Source organism: Octodon degus, unplaced genomic scaffold (genome assembly GCF_000260255.1).
Source record: "Octodon degus isolate 3935 unplaced genomic scaffold, OctDeg1.0 scaffold00054, whole genome shotgun sequence".
Classification (NCBI taxonomy): Eukaryota; Metazoa; Chordata; class Mammalia; order Rodentia; family Octodontidae; genus Octodon; species Octodon degus.
The window spans coordinates 6,078,907-6,098,448 of record NW_004524630.1 but is presented as its reverse complement, the minus strand read 5'-3'; the positions used below and the strand labels follow the sequence as shown (position 1 = coordinate 6,098,448).

General features: G+C 42.0%; 1 protein-coding gene across 3 annotated transcripts in view; it reads right to left on the bottom strand.

The window, feature by feature from the left end:
• Positions 1 to 8,801: 8,801 nt before the first annotated feature.
• The window catches only part of Rb1cc1 (RB1 inducible coiled-coil 1), a 51,195-nt gene continuing 40,454 nt past the window's right edge, over positions 8,802 to 19,542 (bottom strand). The window contains exons 16-23 of one of the 3 annotated variants that reach the window (XM_023717674.1): positions 18,742 to 18,850; positions 18,402 to 18,642; positions 16,420 to 16,474; positions 15,533 to 15,580; positions 13,210 to 13,268; positions 10,838 to 10,974; positions 9,834 to 9,904; positions 8,802 to 9,166 (exon numbers count right to left, since the gene is read on the bottom strand). In XM_023717674.1, coding sequence (XP_023573442.1) covers positions 9,089 to 9,166; positions 9,834 to 9,904; positions 10,838 to 10,974; positions 13,210 to 13,268; positions 15,533 to 15,580; positions 16,420 to 16,474; positions 18,402 to 18,642; positions 18,742 to 18,850 — 798 coding nt within the window. In that variant the 3' untranslated portion in view covers positions 8,802 to 9,088. Of the gene's footprint in view, positions 9,167 to 9,833; positions 9,905 to 10,837; positions 10,975 to 13,209; positions 13,269 to 13,292; positions 14,220 to 15,532; positions 15,581 to 16,419; positions 16,475 to 18,401; positions 18,643 to 18,741; positions 18,851 to 19,542 lie in introns of those variants that run through there. The other 2 variants (XM_023717675.1, XM_023717676.1) reach the window with 2 other exon arrangements.

Genomic DNA, 19,542 nt, shown 5'->3' with positions numbered 1-19,542 from the left:
GTTCAAACCAGCCCCTCCCACGCACACACGCGCGCGCGCACGGACACACGCACACACACCCAACTGTTCAATGGGAGAAATGGTCCGGTTAGTTGTTCCAGCAGTCTTCCGAGGGAACAGCAGTCTGAAGATAGAAGCAATGTTTCAGACTATAATGCCTCACTTTTGAAGGGTGATCATAATCTTTATCCCACGTAAAAGCAGGACAGCAGATTGTTCCGTGACTCTGTGTGCCCTTAAGTGTGGGTGTCACCCCTCAGCTGTGTGAGGTGCCAGTTCACCTCCTGCACAGCTGGGGGTGGGGGCCAGAGTGCAGAACTCAAACATTATTCGAAAAGAAATTGAGTTAAGAGTGCTGCTGTGGACAGTTGGGAAGGCCAACTGGAACCCTCCAGTCTGTTTGGAAGATGTCTTGGGCCTCTTCCTAGGCATGGATCAGCATCTGTACAGCACTTTCCAGCCTCATTATGATCATTACAGTAAGCTAAGTTTGGGGCCGGGGAGATGGCTCAGTGGAATAAGCGCTTCCCTGGCAAGCACAAGGACCCAAGTTCAACCCCCGGTTCCACCAAAAATAAATAAATAAATAAATAAATAAATTCTAAGTAAGCTAAGGTTTCTTGGAGGGACACAGGCTAAAATAACCTTAACTGGTCACTTCCTTTACAGTCGGTAGTTGAACACAGTTCTATAAACCAAGTATTCCAGCCCTGATCAACTTGCTACATTGCTACAATTCTAGGCAGCAGGATCAGTGTAAAATTTTGGTATTTTCCACAGAAAAAAGTTCTCAAGATGCTTAAACTTAAGAGATGTTTCAAATAATTAAGGTAGCTACATTCAAAGAAAAATGACAGCTGGGGTGTGGCGCACGCCTGCAATCCTGGCACTCAGGAAGCTGAGGCAGGAGGATTCTAGTGAAAAGGCCAGCCTGGATTACAAAGAGAGCTCAAGACCAAAACTGCATGGCAAGACTCTGTCTCAAAAAGACAAAAAAAAAAAAAAAAAAAAAAAAAAAAAAAAAAAAAAAAAAAAAAAAAAGGGCTGGGGAGATAGCTCAATGGCAAAAATGCCTGCCTGGCAAACACAAGGTCCTGAGTTCAATTCCCAGCATCAAAAATAAATTTAAGATAAAAAACAAAACTAGCAAACATAAAACACAGATGGCTACTGCTGGTTACTGTTCCGAGTAACTGAGTGCAGTCACTTTTCCGGCGCTCCAGTTCTGTCCACAGCCTACCTCTTGGTGCTCCGAAGTAGAAATCACTGCAAGTTCACAGCATGACATCCCAGCAAACAGTAGTCTACTGTAACAGAAAATGGCCAGCTTGAAAAGCCTCTCTGGGGTCCACAGTGCAAGGCAGCTCAGAGGCTACCGGGTTCCGGAGCTGCAGGGCCATGCGCCTGCTGTTCCTGGTTCACACGCGAGTGTCAGGACTGCAGTGCGAGAGGATTCACATGCAGAGCAGCGTTCTTGAATTCTTTACTGGATCGCTGTTATCGCAAGTCACCTCAAATTAACTCATGCACAGCTGCTTTTAGCACTGTTACCAGGTAGAACAAGCCCTGTTGAGCTGTTCAGGGCATGAAATGAACTTTGTCAAGGTTTAGAGTCAGTGGTTCATTCACGACTTCTTCGATACTGCAGGGTCAGTGAGGACTGTTCATGGAGACGGGTTTCTGTTTAGATCTGGGTATGTGATGTGACAGGAGAAAAGAACAGATGTGTTATAAAGTATGTAGCCTGCCTTCTAGGCAGCACGACATCTCCCAAAGTCATGCCTCTCAGGCTGGATTCAGAGAAAAGTTTGTCATATATGATGACAGGAATTGCTGCAAGAATGCAAGCATACCTTGTGCTTGAGATAGGCCTGAACTTTAAGTTGGACAACTCATTTTTTGAAAAATTCATCATTCGTGTTAGAAGCCTGGGTTGGCTAAGCAGAACTTCCATGGTATGACAGCAAACAGCCGCTGCTAGAATTCCAAGATTACAGGTGACTCCAATATCCACTGAGCCACAATCCTAGGGTGGACAGTGGAGGAATGAATGGACATTTCTAAAGCAGTCTAAGAAAGGGAACTCACATCCTCAACTTGGCATTCGTTGCCAGAAACATCTTTGCTACTGATAGGTTTCACAACACTGGAGCAAGGATTCTGAAGCAGGACTTAATGTTTAAAAAGAACAACAACAAAAACCCCTGACAATTGTCAGTCACTGAAAGGGCTGGAAATTCCTAGAATTGTCAATGTAAAACTTCAGTAGTAAGTTTAGGGGTTGTGAGAGACTCCTGCTGCTAGTAGGCCTAGCACTGCTCTGAAGGCAAAGGGGCCATCCAGGAAAGGCGCTCACGGGCGCAGTGGTTCCCAGGGCGTCTACACTGCAGAGGCAGCCCTAGGACACACTGCAGGAAGCGCTGCTCGTGCTTGATCGTGGACCACCGAGGACCAATCCTGCATTTTAGCTCAAGCGGGCTACTCTGTCCCACCAGCATCAGGCCTGGTATTGCTGCTGTGCTTTAAAACAAGTATGTGGAGCTTACTCTAAATGGTCTTCAAGTCTGAGATAGTTTCAGAATATGTAAACTGAATAGCAACTAGCTGACCGGTCAGACCACTATGTTAAGAATTGCTTGAAAGAATTTCCATCTTACTCATGGAGGTTATAAGTTGTACAAAGTAGATTTAAAAATAGGCCAAAAGGAACTTGTTTAAGGGTATGTGTAAGAGCTACCAATTGGTAAACATTAATAAGTTTTAGCTGTGTGACAGTTATCCCTATTAAGATAAATCGATGAAATTAGATTTTAAGATAAACATTTCCAAGTTTGGTTGGCTCTAGGCATCATAAATTACACACTATTTTTTTTAAATTCCCAAGAATATACACCTGTACCTGAATGACAAAGGAAAACTATTTTAGACCTAAAATAGAACTATTTTAGACTTAAAGAAAAAAAAAGTGGGACTGGCAAGAGAGCTTAGCAGACTAAGCGCCTTCTCAGCCAAGCATAGGGACCAGGGTTCAATCCCTAGCACCATACACCACGCCAGCCCCACCCCTGGGCACACTCAGCTGGCCACAGAGACGGGGTGTGCTGGCACACCCTGCAATCCCAGGGATGAGAGGCTGGAAACAGGAGGGTCAATAGGAGTCCAAGCTGCACAGTGAGACCCTGTACCAAATAGAGACAGGCAGACAGACAGGCAGGCAGGCAGGCAGGCAGGAAGGTAGGTGTGAGGGACCAGGGATATAGCTCAGTGGCACAGCGCCTGTTGGCAAGCACAAGGTCCTGAGTTTGATCCCCAATAGTAACATAATGGTGGTTTCAAAAAGAATACCATTTTCTCCTCTCGCTCCTTTACCTTAAATGAGTTGTCCGTTTTACTCTGACAGGAATATGGTAGCAGTGTGGCGTTTCCCACGACTTCTCGGGGTGCTACAGTGCAGCGGTGCAACGGAGCGAAGTCTGTGTGCGCTACAGTTTAGTCACCATCATTGTGGTGAGACTGAAGGACCCTTAAAGAAAACAATTCTTGAAAAGAACAAAGAGGAATCATATTTTAGGGGGAGCTGGAACTGCTGCACATGGGAAAGAATATGGACCACGGCCTCACATGATATGAAAAAATACACTCAAGATGGATTAATAGTCTTAAGATCCAATCCCATAAAACTCTTAGAAGACAGATAATTCTTCACAAGTTTTTATTTGGCAAGACATTAAGATATGACATCCGAAGCATAAGCAAAAACAAAACAGGATATACTGGACAAAATTTAAAACTCAGGAGCACCAAGCAAGACTGTCAGGAAAGTAACATGGCAGGGTACAAAAAGAAAATAAATCACCAGTCTCCTGAAGTTCTGAAAACTCAGTTGGTAAAAGATAACTTAATGGTGAAGGAAACGGGATAGACACTTCTCCAATAAAGATGGATGGCCTACAAGTACATAAAATACCCACAAGAATGGGTATAAAAAGAAAGTCAGGAGTGGCGCACCTGTAATCCCAGCTATCTGGGAAGATGAGGCAGGAAGATCACAAGCCAAGGGTTGGGTCTGCCTGGGCAATGTGAGAATTTTCCCTGTAACAAAAAAGGGTCTGGGGAGGTAGACCAGTTCTCCAGGTTGTGCACATCCTTCAATCCCTAGTACTGCAGACAAAGATAAAAGAAACAAACCCTTATACATTCCTGAGAGTATAAAGTGGTTTGGCCATTATGGAAACCAATGTGGCAGTTCCTCTGAAAGGTAAAAGTGTAATTATGCCCCAGCACTTTCCCTCTGAGGACATACATATAAGAACTTAAAACAGGTACCCAACGCATACATTCAACTGAAGTACTAGTAACAGCTGACAAGTGAAAACATCCAAATGTTGAACAGTTATTGCATATATAATTTTATATTTGATTCTCTATATATGTAATACACAATTATATTTTATCTAATTTTATATATTTTATCTAATTCTATATACGATTTTGCTATAAAAATGAATTTTGCAAGTACTGAACTTCACCTCAGAATAAAAAATGAATAAGCAAAAAGGACCAGGCCAGATGACTTTTAAGATTACAGAAAGGTCTGCAAAGAGTAATTCTGTGATCACTGCATCTCCACTCTCTGCACACAGTGCAGAGGAGGTTGGAAACCCTCTTGACAATCAGCTTTTTTATGTCCTACTTTTAAATATAAAGGAAAAAACAAGGGACATTAGATATTGAGCATTTGTAATGAAATAGAACAGTTAATGAAAGTAATGCCTGAGACAAAGATACAAGAGAACTTTTATAGGAGAATACCAATTTGTATCTTCAAAGACTCGGGGGAAAAAAAAAAAAGAACTGTAGAATTCATGGATAGGCAAATCAGCACTCCTGAAGGTTAAAATCACAACTGGCAACATGAAAACTTCAAGTGATTTAAATGGAACACTGAGAAAACTACGAAGATTATCAATCAGGAGATAATATATAGCAAATGGAGATCTGTAAGGTAGACTAACCAGTAAGTCTGAGAGAAAAACAAATTTTAAAAATTCCACTGCATTCAGGACACACATCTATAGGACAAAAATGCTCACTGCATGGTGGAGTGTGTTAGGTACTGAAAGTACAAGGAAATACCATGCTGTCCTAACATCAGGTCTACAAAGCTCCCCCAAATTTCTGGGAGGTATGGGAGTGGGCAGGAAACACACACTTTAACAGAAATAAGCTGGAAAGAGGAGAGTGCAACAGTGTCTGCAGGGAGCTGTCAATTACCAATCACGAGCTGACCACATTTGTAGACTCAAAAGACTTCTTTCACTGACCCTGTACTAAGAAGTCACATAAGCTCCAGGAATAGGAGGGCAAGACAGGCAGAAGGGTGGCAAGCTCAGGCTGGCCTCGAAGATGTCGCAGAAACAAGTAGCAAGTTGAGTGGAGAAAAGAGCTGACTAGGTATGAAGCAGCAGCAGCAAAGACGGGTCACAGTAATTACAAAACAGCACAAGGAAAAGGCCTAATCTTCACACAGGATCTGCATGCTACAGAAGGAAGTGTACTATTAGGCCAGGACTTGGCTCAGCAGAGTATAGAGTTAGTGTGAATCCCAATGAACACACCACAAGGCAGAATGCTATAAAGAAAATGGAAATGTAAGGTTATGAAAGAACTACACCTTCATATTAGGCAAATCAACCTATTAGGACATAGTAGTATAGACAAATAATTACCACAAAGAAAACAGCCCAAAATGGTTAAGATTACCTTTAGATTGCAAAACTATACAGTGTTTTTTAGCATAACCAGTTACTTTCACCAACATGTCCAGTGAATTTATGTTTAAAATTTGCTTCCAGGGCTGGGAAGATGGCTCAGTGGAATAAGCGCTTCCCTGGCAAGTGCAAGGGCCTGAGCTCAATCCCTGGTTCCGAAAGAAAAAAAAAAAGTTACAAAGCAAGTTCTTCACAAAATCAACAACTGGGATAAAATTTGCTTCCAGTAAACATGTGACTTAAGTTACATCGATTTACAAAAAAAAAAAAAAAAACCCCTCAAATGTATATTTTATAGCTGAGTAATTCTCCATTGTGTAAAAATACATCTTCCTTATCCATTCTTCAGTTGATGAGCATCTGGGTTGTTTCTAGGATTTAGCTATAACTGCAGCTATACACATGGGGTGCACATATAACACTGTGGTATGAGGTTTTCACTTCTTTTGGAAAAATACCCAGGAGGGGAATAGCTGGCTTGAACAGGACCTCCAATCCTAGCTTTTAAAGGAATCTCCATGCTGATTTCCACAGTGGTTGTACGAGTCTGTACTACCAGGGGTGAAGGAACCTTTTCTCCAGACTCTCCAGCATTTGATATTGGCTGATCTTCTGATGAAAGAAGATCAGCCATTCTTCTGGGGTGAGATGCAATCTCAAGGTTGTTTTATTTGTATTTCTCGAATGACCAATGATGTTGAATATTTTTTCATATATTTACTTGTTGTTTGCATTTCCTCTGAGAAGTGTGCATTCATCTCAGATGCCCATTTGAATCTTTTGTCAGTTAAGTAGATGCAACTAGAGTGTATACTCTTTAAGTGAAATAAATCAGACCTGCATATACAAACATTGTATTGTTTCCTTAGTGTGAGAACTGGAAAAACAAAAATGGAATCTGAAGGGTACAATAGACATTGGTAAAAGGGAATGAACTTATTGAAAAGGGAAGTTACTGAGTTGAGAAGGACAGGAGAGGGAGTGGGGGAAAGAGATTGATCCCTGTATGTCAGCAGGAAGGTTTGGACAACTGTCCTGTGCATTTCAGGCGGTTACAGAAAGAAGTTAACGCTTTATTTCATCTCCTTTTTTCAATTGTATTTTTTCTCTTAATTTCTTACACATTTTTTTCCTTCCAATTTTATAGCATATATCTGGTAATATGCATAACTCTTTGGAAGACACTATGCATTACAACAATTACTGTGAAATTCATACTACTTGAAGTGAAAATCACTTGTAACCTAATTTTAATTTGTACTCTTTAAAAAAAAGTGACTTAAACATCAATCATGTAAACAAGGAAGCTCTGCTACATAAAGAAACCTTCATAGCTAACAGGTGTGGAGTGCTTAATATGTGTCTGAACTTGTTCAACGTACTTAAAACATCTATCATGTTGAACGGGTAAAATAACTGCACAGGACAGGACCTACACCCTCTTCTTACACACGAGATGTGTGAGTGCTAAGAATTCATGCAACTTACCTTGGTCGCTACCCAACTGGAAATCTGCATTCAGGTGTCCACGGCCAGTTTATTGATTTCAATGATCTAAACCTAGGAATTCAGCAGACAGTTCACATTTCCAAGTTTCTTCTTTTTTTGAGACAAGGTCTTCTTATGTAGCTAGTGGTGGCCTTAAACTTGATCTCCCTGCCTCAGCCTCTCCTGCAGTTGGGATTACAGTCTTATGTTATAACACGTGGCTTTAGGATTTCAAGTTTCTGCAGCTTAGGTATATGTGAACATGACATGGATGGATCGAAAATAGGACACAAGAGAAACAAGCAGCAGTATTAAAAGTCAGTATTAATGGCATGGTAGATCTGATACCATGAGTCACAGCAATGACCACACATCATCGCTACTAGCAGATTCATTTAGAAACCAGCTAAGAGCTAAGTCCACTGAACAGAAACACTGCATATAACATTATTTATTGTACTGATGTGTTTTTCATAAAGATGTCATGGAAGGATTGAGTAGAAACATATGAAATCATCATTCATTTATTCATTAATATGGCGTCAAATTCAGTTTTCTATACACTATGAGGCTTATTCCATTTTGTACTATTAGATACACATACTTAAAAAAATATTTAACTCATTTTTATGAGGAAATTAAATATTTTCTGAAAAAAAATCATTTGTTACTGCTCTCTACCAACAAGCTTGAAACAACTTTCATCCAAATCGCCTGACTCATTTAAACATCTCAGTTCAGTGGCAGCATCTCTGAAGGCCTAGTGCACACAATTCTAGTCTACAGAACACTGTTTTACATGGTTACATGGTATATAATTAAAGGACATTTTTGTAATAAACATTTTCTCTTTGATATGATACATACAGTTTTCCCATACACCCCTTCAATCACTCAAATATATTAAAAATGTATCTTCCTTTAAAAGGCACACACATTTACAGGTTCAAATCTTTATTGTTTTAAAATTGTACAGGTCTTTTACAATACGATATCTTGTTATTTAAATGACCTCTAAATGGTTAATGTACAATGTGTCTTTTTCTGAAACTCAGCCATGAATTACGATTTCATCAATATGAGTATTCTAAATAGTCATAAAGATGTTGGGAAGGCGAGTTCCACCGAGGACCGTGCCGGCAGCGCAGCCCCCGCAGAGCCCAGAGACTGCCTGTGGAAAGTGCTTTTCGAGATTGCTGATTACTTATGGCTGATCTTAAAGTCAGTCAGTCAAATTACAGAGCTCTCTTTTTGAAACATCAAAGGGCATTTTAAAAAATGAAAGAATTTGCTTTAGTAATCTACTGAGGCAAACTCAAAGTTATGATTATCTGCATGCAGTAACACTCTTTAAATACTTCTGAAGAATTTATACAGTTTTATAAAGAATGTGTTAAAGAGTGCAAGTATTCCGATACTGATTTCACAAAAGGACAAATGCTGGTAATAATAGCTAACATTTAACATCTAAGTTCAAGCTAGTGTATATTTAACAGGCAATTAATATGGCTAACCATAGGCCACAATGCACAGGGTCTGCCCTTTGAGAAGATGAATTAGTTTGGTCCACATTTCTAGAGTTATCTGGGTACAAAACAAAAAACAAACAAACAAAAAAAAGAAACAAAAACCCCAAACCATTTTAATTCAGCCCAGGGTTTTGATGAATTTATTGTTCCTAAAATGTAGCCAGTTAAAAAGTACATGGATGAAGTCCACTGTGGTGAGGATGACTCTTGTATAAAAAGGCGGCCTACTCTTCTTGGAGTGACAAGCAGGCAACGTGGCGCCCTGGAGGAGGACACAGCCGTGGCCCTCACTTCCACAGGCTATACTTTCTTATTCCATGACACGGCTTTCACTCTGTAAAACTTTGTCCCCAAAGGAACCTTGAATCTGTTTTGTGCCTAAGGAGCAAAGAAAAAGAAGGGGCATGACTCGAGTGCTCCAACCCCACCCTACAGCCACGCTCCATGCTACTGCCTGCCGCGCATTTAGGGGTAGAGGGAGAGCCGAGCCACACAAGATGCACTCTCCACCAGGCCGAAGAAAGAATACTGAGCACCCAACACTGCTGCTGCTGCTAAAGCAAATTACAAAGCAGCACATCACTCAAGCATCCAACAAAAAACCCCTAATACAAGTTTGATGGGCTGAGGTAGGAAACAGTCTGGAAGAATGCTCAACAGACTCCCTGGCAATGACAAAGCTGATATTTCAATCAGATCAATTTTAAGCCCCCAAATTTTTATACTGTATTTACTTTCTGAAAATAAGTAAACAGCTCTAGACAGAAACAGAACTCAGTTGTAACCAGTTATGCAGGGACTTTTTTGCATACTTAGACTAAGTAGCATACTCTAATAGTCAACAGAAAAAAGGTAGATAGTAGTTTTCCTTTATAGGTTGACGGCCTGTGCTAATCTACATTTACTATCTCAAGAAATATACTACAAAACTTATAAAATTCATCTCAATTCAATCTAACTAAACCCAAGCTCCAACTCAAGTAATCAGGCAAAAACCATGTAATTAGCAACAGCTGGTAGACGGGCACTCGGGCGCGGCTCTTACCTTCTTGGCTTGGCAGTACTCCTTCTCCATCACCTTCCCAAGCACCCAAGGTCTTCGAGTCGCACCTGAAGCTAACGAATCACACTGTTAGTTTCCTTTTCGGAGTACACTTATAATTCTTTATGAAAACAGAAGTGTCAAAATAGAAATCCTAGTGAAGTTCTTGCTGAAAAAGTGTAATTCTCTTAAAATGATGGGATCTCTGAAATGCTTCAATCATGCAACAAAGCTGAATCATGTTAATTTTTAACCAGTAATACACGGTCTTCACTCATTTAACTATATATGCGTGGTACACCGCATCACAGACGGAACTGCTCAGGAAATGCTGGGATGTACTCCTTAACAAATCCGCTTAGGACCTCGAGGCCAACTCAACACCGCCATCTACTGAAGGACTGATAATGACCTTCTCTATTTCTAACAGCAAATCAAACTCTAGGAGTAAAGGAAGCACTCATCTTTGAAGACCTGAGCTCGGCAACGGCCCTCGCGGGAAGGGCACGCCCTCCATCGTCTGACGCCTGTGGCCAGAGTCCAGGCAAGGCAGTGTGAACACAGGGGTGCTCGCTGCAGAGCGGGGTCGTGATTTCCACCCGAGGCCTAGCGGGGTGGTTCTTACACGAGGGGAGAATGCAGACAGGAGTGGACGCAGTCGGTCCGCCATCCAAGTCTCACGTGCTACGGGGAATACTTTTTGTCTTTTCAAATCCATTTGAAAGGTGTCACAATAAAGATGACTTAATTATTCAGTCAATAAAGTTTTCAATTTACCAAAAGCCTTTGGAATTCTCATCAGAGAATATAAGTGATCTTTATAACATGAAAACAAACTGGTACACAAGGAAAAAAAAAATATATATATATATATATATCCAGATTAAGCAGAGCTCCTTGTCAGAGACTTAAGTTTTTGGGCAATTATACAACAGAGTAAAAACAGTCTTTAAAAATACATCCCTCCCAGTCTAGGAAAATAGTTTATTCATGGATGTGACACTTACCACCCTCACCTGGTTTGAGATCCAGGGCAGGCAGAGACTCTGAATGCAAAAAATATAAAGTAGGACTAACAGTAAATAATACGTAATTGTCGTGGCGTTCATCTAGGATGATGAGTACCAAATCTCCCACCTGAAAACTGAAGGAAAGTAAGTTTATTGTCCTAGAGTTACTATCAATCACAGTCTTATACAGTTGGCCCTCTGTACCCATAGGTTCTGTGTCTATTAGATTCATACAACCAAAGACAAAATATATCCAGAAAAAACCTCCGCAACTGAACCAAACATGAAGAGGCCTCCGCACTACTGACAAGACATTACACTGTACAAGGCTTATTGCAGGGAACCTAGAGTTATCCAGCAAGATGTGCTCATGGGCGAGATGTACGCACTACTGGGATGCCATCTATATAAGAGACAGCATTGTATACATTCTATACAAGGGATTTGGGCATCCAAGAATTCTGACATTTTAAAGGAGTACTGGAAGCAATACCCTGAGGTTCAGCTATACAAATGCAGTCAGCTGTGCTGCCGCACACCTTAATCCCAGCTACAAAGGGAGCTCATGGCCAGCCTGCACTGCACAGTGAGAGCTTGTCTCAAAAAGACAAAATAAGCAAACAAAACAACAGCAAAAGAAAAACCCCCCCACCAGTTTGGAATCAGACACTGCCAAGATACTCTTTCTGTATTCCACCCAGCTCCAGAATGCTGTTCTCACATGCACACACACACATGTTCAAATTACAACACAAGCAAGTACAGAAGAGCAAAAGTTTCTTAAAAACAAAACAAGAACCCTGCGTGGATGTGGGTGTAAAAAGCCCTCATCGGTTTTTCAGTCACAGATGTCTTTCCGTGTTTTCATTGTATAGCCGCAGGCACCACTTCAGAAGCAGAGACGTCATTCACAGCTCTAGTGTCGAAGAACTGGGCCCTGCCGCTCCAGTTCACCGGTGTGGGACTCTGCTGTGACACAAGCAACAACGGAGCTCGATCTGGATGCCTGGCTAGGCTCAGGCCTGAACAAGTAAAAAGGGTCCCCCACAGGAAGAACACCAGAGTTACCACTGCTGTAGGCTAGGTGCTGCGTGTCTCTTTAGAGCCCCTTTTTTCTTTGTATTTCTATCAAAAACAGCAATAAATCCTGGAAATTCATCTTACTGTTTCTGTTGTAATCAAAAGTCATCAAAATGAGACAGGCAGGCTTTCTCCCCTTTTTTTTGTCCCTTCTGAGGTCTTGCTGTGCAGTTCGGCCTGGGAGAGGCAGCCTTCTAAGGCTGATCATGCCACAGACACTGCCACACAAATGTGGCGAGCACTTTGGCTGAATTCCAAAAGTCAATACACTAAAGGTAAGTGGGACCTGTCTGCGGTAACTTTGAAGCTCATCTCTACTTTTTGAAGATCATCATGAACCAGAGAGATCGCTCAGCAGTTTAAGTACCTGTCTAGCAAGTGCAAGGTTCTGAGTTTGATCCCCGGTACCAAACAAACAAACGAACACCTAAATAAAAAGATCATCAGTGACTGCTCACCGAGTTGATGTGGATGGTAAATACTGACACCATTGTGCTCTTTCAGATCACTCAGAAGACACACATTCGAATGCAGTATGAAAGGTCAAAGCCACAACCGACCAACAAAACCGACCAACGGCCCTACTATAAATACAGCATCCTGTTTCATTTTCGGAGACAGCGCCTCACTACGTAGCTCAGGCTGGCCGCGAACTCGCTCGTCAGTGACCCTCCAGCTTCAGCGTACGGGGTGGGTGCTGGCATCACAGGTGTGTGCCGCCACACTCGCAACGGGGACTGTCTGTGCATATATTCAGTTCACGCACTTGGCTTTTGTCCTTTGGCTTCGATATACAAGCTGTTATTCAAGAGTGGCTAACAATGTTCCTCTCCATTCAGAGAGTTTCTTACAAAGAACGAAAATGAAAGAAAAAATGTAACTCTGGGAAAATCTAGCTCAGGAGAAATGATTATTGAATCATTCAACTGATAGATTAACAGTATGTTATGAATCTCCAGTACATCAGCAAAATTAAGAAAAAAAATGAGAAAACAGAAAACTAAAATGGAGACTTCAATCAAAAATGGAAAAACTAAAGAGAGAAACAGGGCCCATGAGGCAGTGGCAGCTGAACTGCTCTGTGCAGAGGGGCTCGTCTGAGTGACACCTAGCCCAGCAGGACCCGCAGCGCGGCCCTGGTGCTTTCAGGGCAACTCGGGAAAGGCTGGCTTTACACCATGTCTCTTACTGAGTGTAAACGACTCAGCTGAATGAAGATGAACTTGATTATCTTTATTAACTACTCAATTCAGTAAAGTTTTCACAGAAAAAAGAATGAAAGTACTTACTCTCTAATTGCTATTTTTTCAGAATGCCTTGAAGAAACTGAAGACATGCTCTGAGACATCTAAAAAACATGAACAGTTTATGAACCCTACACATTTAGACCTTTAAATGTACTCACTGCAAGAGCGTTCCACTCACGTCTGCTGTGTCCCATTTGAAGAGTCCAAACTAATGCAGCACACTAATGCAGCATACAATTCATTTCTTTTCAGTTAACTTCATTGTATTGTTACCTGTATTTTTTGTGTTACTTATTTTATCAAATCTGGTGAAGTAAACTCTGATTTTAGCAACATTGTATTTTATATCATACAGTAAGAGCCCCAAATCTTCAGAGTCAGAATCTGAAAGTTCTGGAACCCTGGTTTTTAAATTTGTGTAGACAAACACCAGCACCAAGCAGCACCACCTTCACAGGCCTCCCAACAGCGCTGGGCCGGCGGATACAAGCTGGGGCAGAAGCTCGGGGCGGGACCTCCCCCTTCTCTTCTTTGAGGCAGCTCCTGAACATGTTTCTGAGCCCCTACTATCTAAGGAGGCACTGAATCCCACACGGTGGGGCACCTGTGTATTCCAGTGTGGTGTGCCTTTAGCTCTTGGGTGGACACCTAGGAGGGGAATAGCTAAGCTGGGTGGGATTTCTCCTTTGAGTTTCCTGGGGAATGTCCACACCGCTTTCCACAATGCTTACACGAGGTTACCCTTCCGCCAAGAGTGAGGACAGCTCCACTGGGAACCCACTTTCTGATTCGCAGTCGCCACAGCACGGTGGGACTGCTGCCCTGCTCAGACTGTGGCACCTGCACTGTGCCACGCCACTGTACCATTCTGGAGTCCTCGGGGGCGGCCACAAGAGTGCTTATCGCTCACTAGTAAAGGGGGCCCAACGCGCAGACACAGACCAAGGACAGAGAGACAAGTGTTTATTTTTATTGAATCTAATGTTCAGGCTCTGCATCTGCTCCACTTGCTTCCAAACACTAGCTTACACAATGCAGCGTCTCACTAAGGACTTGAAAACAAGGAGAAAAGGAAAATATTAACAAATAATGATCAGTGAGGTCTAATAACTTACTAAAGTTAAGCAGAAAAACAACATTCTTCCAGTAAAGACCAATCGTTTAATTTTAACACTATATTCAACTTTACTCATCACTAAAAAGCTTACATGTTTCAGTTACCATAAATGAGAGTTCAGATTTGGAGAAAAACTATGTGAAATATAGTTGTAAATACCCATCGAAGTTGATTTCTATTTGAACACCCGTTGCAGTGTGCGGATCTGCAGATCTGACGTAGCAGGAAGCGTGCGGGCAGCACACAAGTTTCTCTGAGCTGCCTGGGGCGCGGCAGTGAGCGAGGGAAGGGAAGGCCAAGGCGGTGGCTCAACACAGCTAACCTCCTCCTCCTCCCTTCGCTGCGCACCACATGTCGTGTGATCTCTACACAGGCAACAGATGGGGGGACCACCTGGGAGGCTGGGCACAGGCGCCAACTCCCCGAGAAATGTGAGCAGTGTGTATGAAAACGTACTAATGCAGATAAAACTTTAAAAACTTAATGACTGACAGTATAAACACTTAGAGAACAACTTTTGTTCAAGTTAAGACATAAGAAAGTAAGTAGATCGCTCACTGTAAAGGTGTCTTATGTAAAAGTTCAATTTTGAAAAGTATTTCCAAAGGTTTCAAAAGTATTTAACACAAGCTTAAATCACTAGTTTCCTCTCGGGAACACTCATTATGAGAACTGGCAAACCGCAGCACTTGCTTTATTAAAATGTAAGACTGACTGGGAAGGTGACCGGCAAGGCAAGGCAAGGCAAGGCAAGGCGCGGACGGCGCGGGAAGGCAGCCAGACATGGCTCTTGCCTTGCAGAGGTCTTCACGGAAAGGCAAAATTCAGGGAGGGTAAGATGTGTGAAAGGTACGCAGAGCTGCGAGAGCACACCCGCTCGTCTTCAGCTCGCCTGTGCGACGCAGCTCTCACTGCGGGCTCAGACGCCTCACCAGGTTTACCAGCCAGTACTGAGGCAATCCTAAGGAAGCTGTTTTCTGAAGAGCCGCACACTGAGCTTCTTCCCTTCCTCCCTCCTCACACTCAGGCACTCGCTGCCCGGTGCCGGCCGTGCGTCTTACACCAGTTTCCAAGGCCAGAGCCAAGTGTGCACCTGGAGGGGAGGGCTCCGACCTGAGCACCAGCCGATGACCAACACAACGGGCACCGCGGGGGGACCAAGCGTGCATCCTCACAACACTGCATCTTCTTAGTATCATGCAAATAATTTCAAAATGGCAACATCGGATTTTCAGAAAAAGTCCTTACCAGTCTTTGATTTAACCGCTTGTTCTCTTCTTCTTTCAACTGCAATGTCTATAGGTAGAAAAAAGACTGTGATTAATCCTTATAAATACTAAGTACAACATGGGAAAGATTTCTCAGATTAATATTTGGTTCTGCTGTGAAAACTCAATGGTGGTATTATTTTCCATGAATCTTTTCCAGCTGTTTTAATTATCTACTATTTAATGATGACAATTTTGATGCATTTACCTAAACTAACAACTGCCCAGTTTTTACATCCACTGGCTGTGACCTTTGTAGGCCTGCAGTAAGTATGTGAGACTGGTCCTCCTCACTCCGCCCGTGGGGCCATCTGAGGCGAGGTACCTCACAGGACACCTCCCTGGTTAGGCTGAGGAGCTGCTCCGGAACTCACAACAGAAGAGTAATGAGTGGTGCAACCACAGTCGCACAATTCCAACTATGCATTTGTAGCCATTAAGTTGCAATGGAACCACTGCAGAAAGCTTAACAGCCTCACTAGTCCTTGAAGAAAAAGCCCCACCCTGCCAAGGCTTTCCTGCTCACTTCAAGTTATCTTTATTAAAAAATATGACCCATTTCATTACCTTTCCTTACATCTTTGCTAATTTAAAAAAATTTAATATTTTTGTTTTTGAAATGTATGAAATTCAAATTTTTTGTTAAAATTGCCCATTTTTTGCTCTTATAAGGACTTCATTGGAAATGGATGAAATATGAGAACTGTTACTCAAAACATTAACCACGAAAACAAATTACCATAAAAAAATGAAAGACTTCATTTATAAACATAAGAGATGTCCTGTGTTTTCAGAGTAGGGTTTACTTAAATGAATTACCAAAGTGAATATATTAACAACAGTACTTGCAGAAGATAATACACGTACTCTTTCTAAGAGCATTATTCTTTGTTTTTCTTCAGAAAGCATATGGACGTTTTCCCTGAAAGTAAAAGAAAGATCATTAGTAAAGTTTTAGTCATTTGAAATAATGAATGTTAAAATTTCCTGGGGGCCTGCCACTTAGCTCAATTGCTTCAGAGCCTACTTATGCAAAGGCAGTCAGGTATAGGATACCAAGGTTTGATCCCCAGTTCCGCATGCCTTACCAGACCCACTCTTAAGGCAGCAGGAGCAAGTCCAAAAAAAAAGAAAGAAAAAACAAAAAATCCTTCTAGGCTGGCGAAATAGCTCAGCAGATTAAAGTGCCTGCAAGCAGGCACAGGGGTCAGGTTCAATCCCAGAACTTGCCACGCCAGCTCTGCCCCCAGGTTGTGCTGAGATGGCAACTGAGACTGGGTGTGGTGGCGCCCACCTATAATCCCAGCTCTTGGGAGGCTGTAAACAGGTGGATCACTATGAGTCAGATCTAGTAGTGAGACCTGAACATCCTGTAGACCCTTCCCAAAAAAACAAAAAAGATTTCCTTCTGTAAGATTTTGGAAGTTTTAGCTATTACTATAGACTACTTTAGTAATATTAGGTTTCGTACTAAATTTTCAAAAGTATCCAGCACATCTCTCAATACTACCTATTCTGTATGTCAGACAAATTTCCCAACGTTTCGAAATTATAAGCAAAACTTTGCATGTACATTAACGTGGGGTAATCTCAGTTTCCTATTTTTCCCAGCCATGTTCCAACATGAGTGAATTCACTTTTAACACACACACTGGTGGAGATGCACATGTGTTTCTCCCAGAATACTAACCTGATGTTTTCGATGACTTCTGCTTAGTTTTGAGCAAGCCGACTTGCACCTATCTACCTATCCCTCTTGTACAGGCCTCGCACCTGCACACCCGTGTCCACGTAAACACAAAATGGCATCTTCGACAGCAGGACTACTTTTACTCGTTCACATCAATGTCTGGAATCTCAACACTTCATCATCTGGCACATCTAGGCTGTTTTCATAAGTCGTTGAGTTCAACAAAATGAATTCTTTTTTATTGCTTTTCACTTGATGCTTGTGAAAAGAGTTCTACTCTAATGGTGGGTCTTTAAAGTTCAGATTCAATTTTTAATGAATTTTTGATTTAAAGAAGTTGATCAAAATCACCTACAAGTTAACTACTTAGGAAAACACACCCTCTCTAAAAATGAAATTTCCTTCTTTTAAAGCCTTTTGCTTTTGAGTAGCTATTTCTTTACTTATTACTTGCTTTATTTACCATTTTCTATCATATCACATTTGTCTTTCTGTATCATTTTTTTTAGCTAACTCTCCTATACACAGACTACAGCTGGATATATTTTTCCTGAGACAGTTCTGGTTTACTCTGTACAGTGGGGGTTAGCCCAGGGAACCCACTGCCAGGCTACACTGCTGGCCTCATTTACATCATTACTCTGAGACAAGTTCCTACTCGGTCACTGGGACTAAAGGCATGTGCCTTGCTGATGTTTAGTTCTGATATTTTCCATATGCCTGGACTTATTTTTCTATTTTATGTTTTCTAATTACTATACTCTCTGCGCATGTTTATGCCTTACCTTTCTGAAGTACTTCATATTGGGTATGGAAAACAGTAATGTGAAAATTACTCCCTTTCTTGGAGTTTTCTAACTTGGAGCAAGCCACTCCTGACTTCCAGAATCTTACAGAATGCATTTACTGTACGAGTCAAATAGCTCAGTGGATTAAAACACCTGCAAGCAGGTGCAGGTGCAGGGGCCAGGCGTTCGATTCCCCCAGGGTGCACTGAGACAGCGATTATGACAATTGAGACTGGGCGTGGTGGCGCTCGCTCGCCTGTAATCCCAGCTCTTGGGAGGCTGTAAGGCGGATCACTATGCGTCTGACCTAGTAGTGAGACCCTGAACAGCCCACAGACCCTTCCCTACCATATAAAAAACAGCGCACTTACTGGACGGACATCGTGCTCGTCTCCAAGGCCGAGTCCACCCGGCCTTCCTCTGTCGTCTCCAAGGCAGACCGGTCGGCTTCGCCTGGGGACTCCGGGGCACAGGCTCCATAGAGCTCTGGGGCTGCAGTTCCGTAGGGGACAGGAGCCAAAGTGCCGCCACGCAGCTTGCTGACTTCTTCTTCCAGCTTTTTCTTTTCCTCCAGCAAACGAGCTCTATCTTCAGACAGTGACTCTATTAAATCTGGAGGGAGGGTGAAATGCACAAGCACTAACTAAAACTTTCCTGGGAATTTTTTGACTTTTAAAAAGGATTCAAAGATCCTATTAAAGCAGCACTAACCTTTATCCCGTTCTTGTTGTTGCATTGTGCTTTTCAACTTATCACTGAGATCATTTATTATGTTTTCTTTTCTCATTTTCTCTCTGGTTAAAACAGTATTAAAGTTGGTCTGAAACAACAGAATAGTAGCTATTTAAGTTATCTGCACACAGTCTAAAGCTAAGAAAATAAACTTGCAAACACTCTTTTCTGGTACATTTGTATGTGGAAAACATGGTGTGACTCACAGACACATGTGAAACTTTAAGTAATAAAATGATCGACAATGTAAAGACTGCTGTTACGCACACCACTTTCTGAGTACTGTTTGCATATTTAGCTAAGTCCTAACTGTCACATTAGCATTTGATAGCTACTCGGCTTCTCTTGAGTAGAGCCGGGCCACCAGCCTTCTTCACTGTCCATACTTACAGCTCCCAAACTTTCAGGTACTTTCCTACTAAGATGCTCATCTGGCTGCCTGTATGAAGCTTGTGCAGAATCTAGCAACATTAAGTACCAAGTTGCTTTTTACAAAGAAAGCAGTCTGTTAGAACTTTGTGTAGGAGCACTTCATTTAGAATATTACTGGGATGTAAAGTAGGTGAAAACTTCTAACTGCAAAATTTTTCATCATTTTTAAAAATTTTAAGATCGTGTCTCACTTTGTTGATATTACCCTTGAACCCGTGACCCTTCTGCCTCAGCCATCCAGTGCTGAGATCGAGAGGCTGCCTCACACCTGGCTGCACTCCAAACATTGAAGAGTTCTTGGGTCAATGAATAATGCCAATAATGCCGTCAGTAATACAGACTTAATGG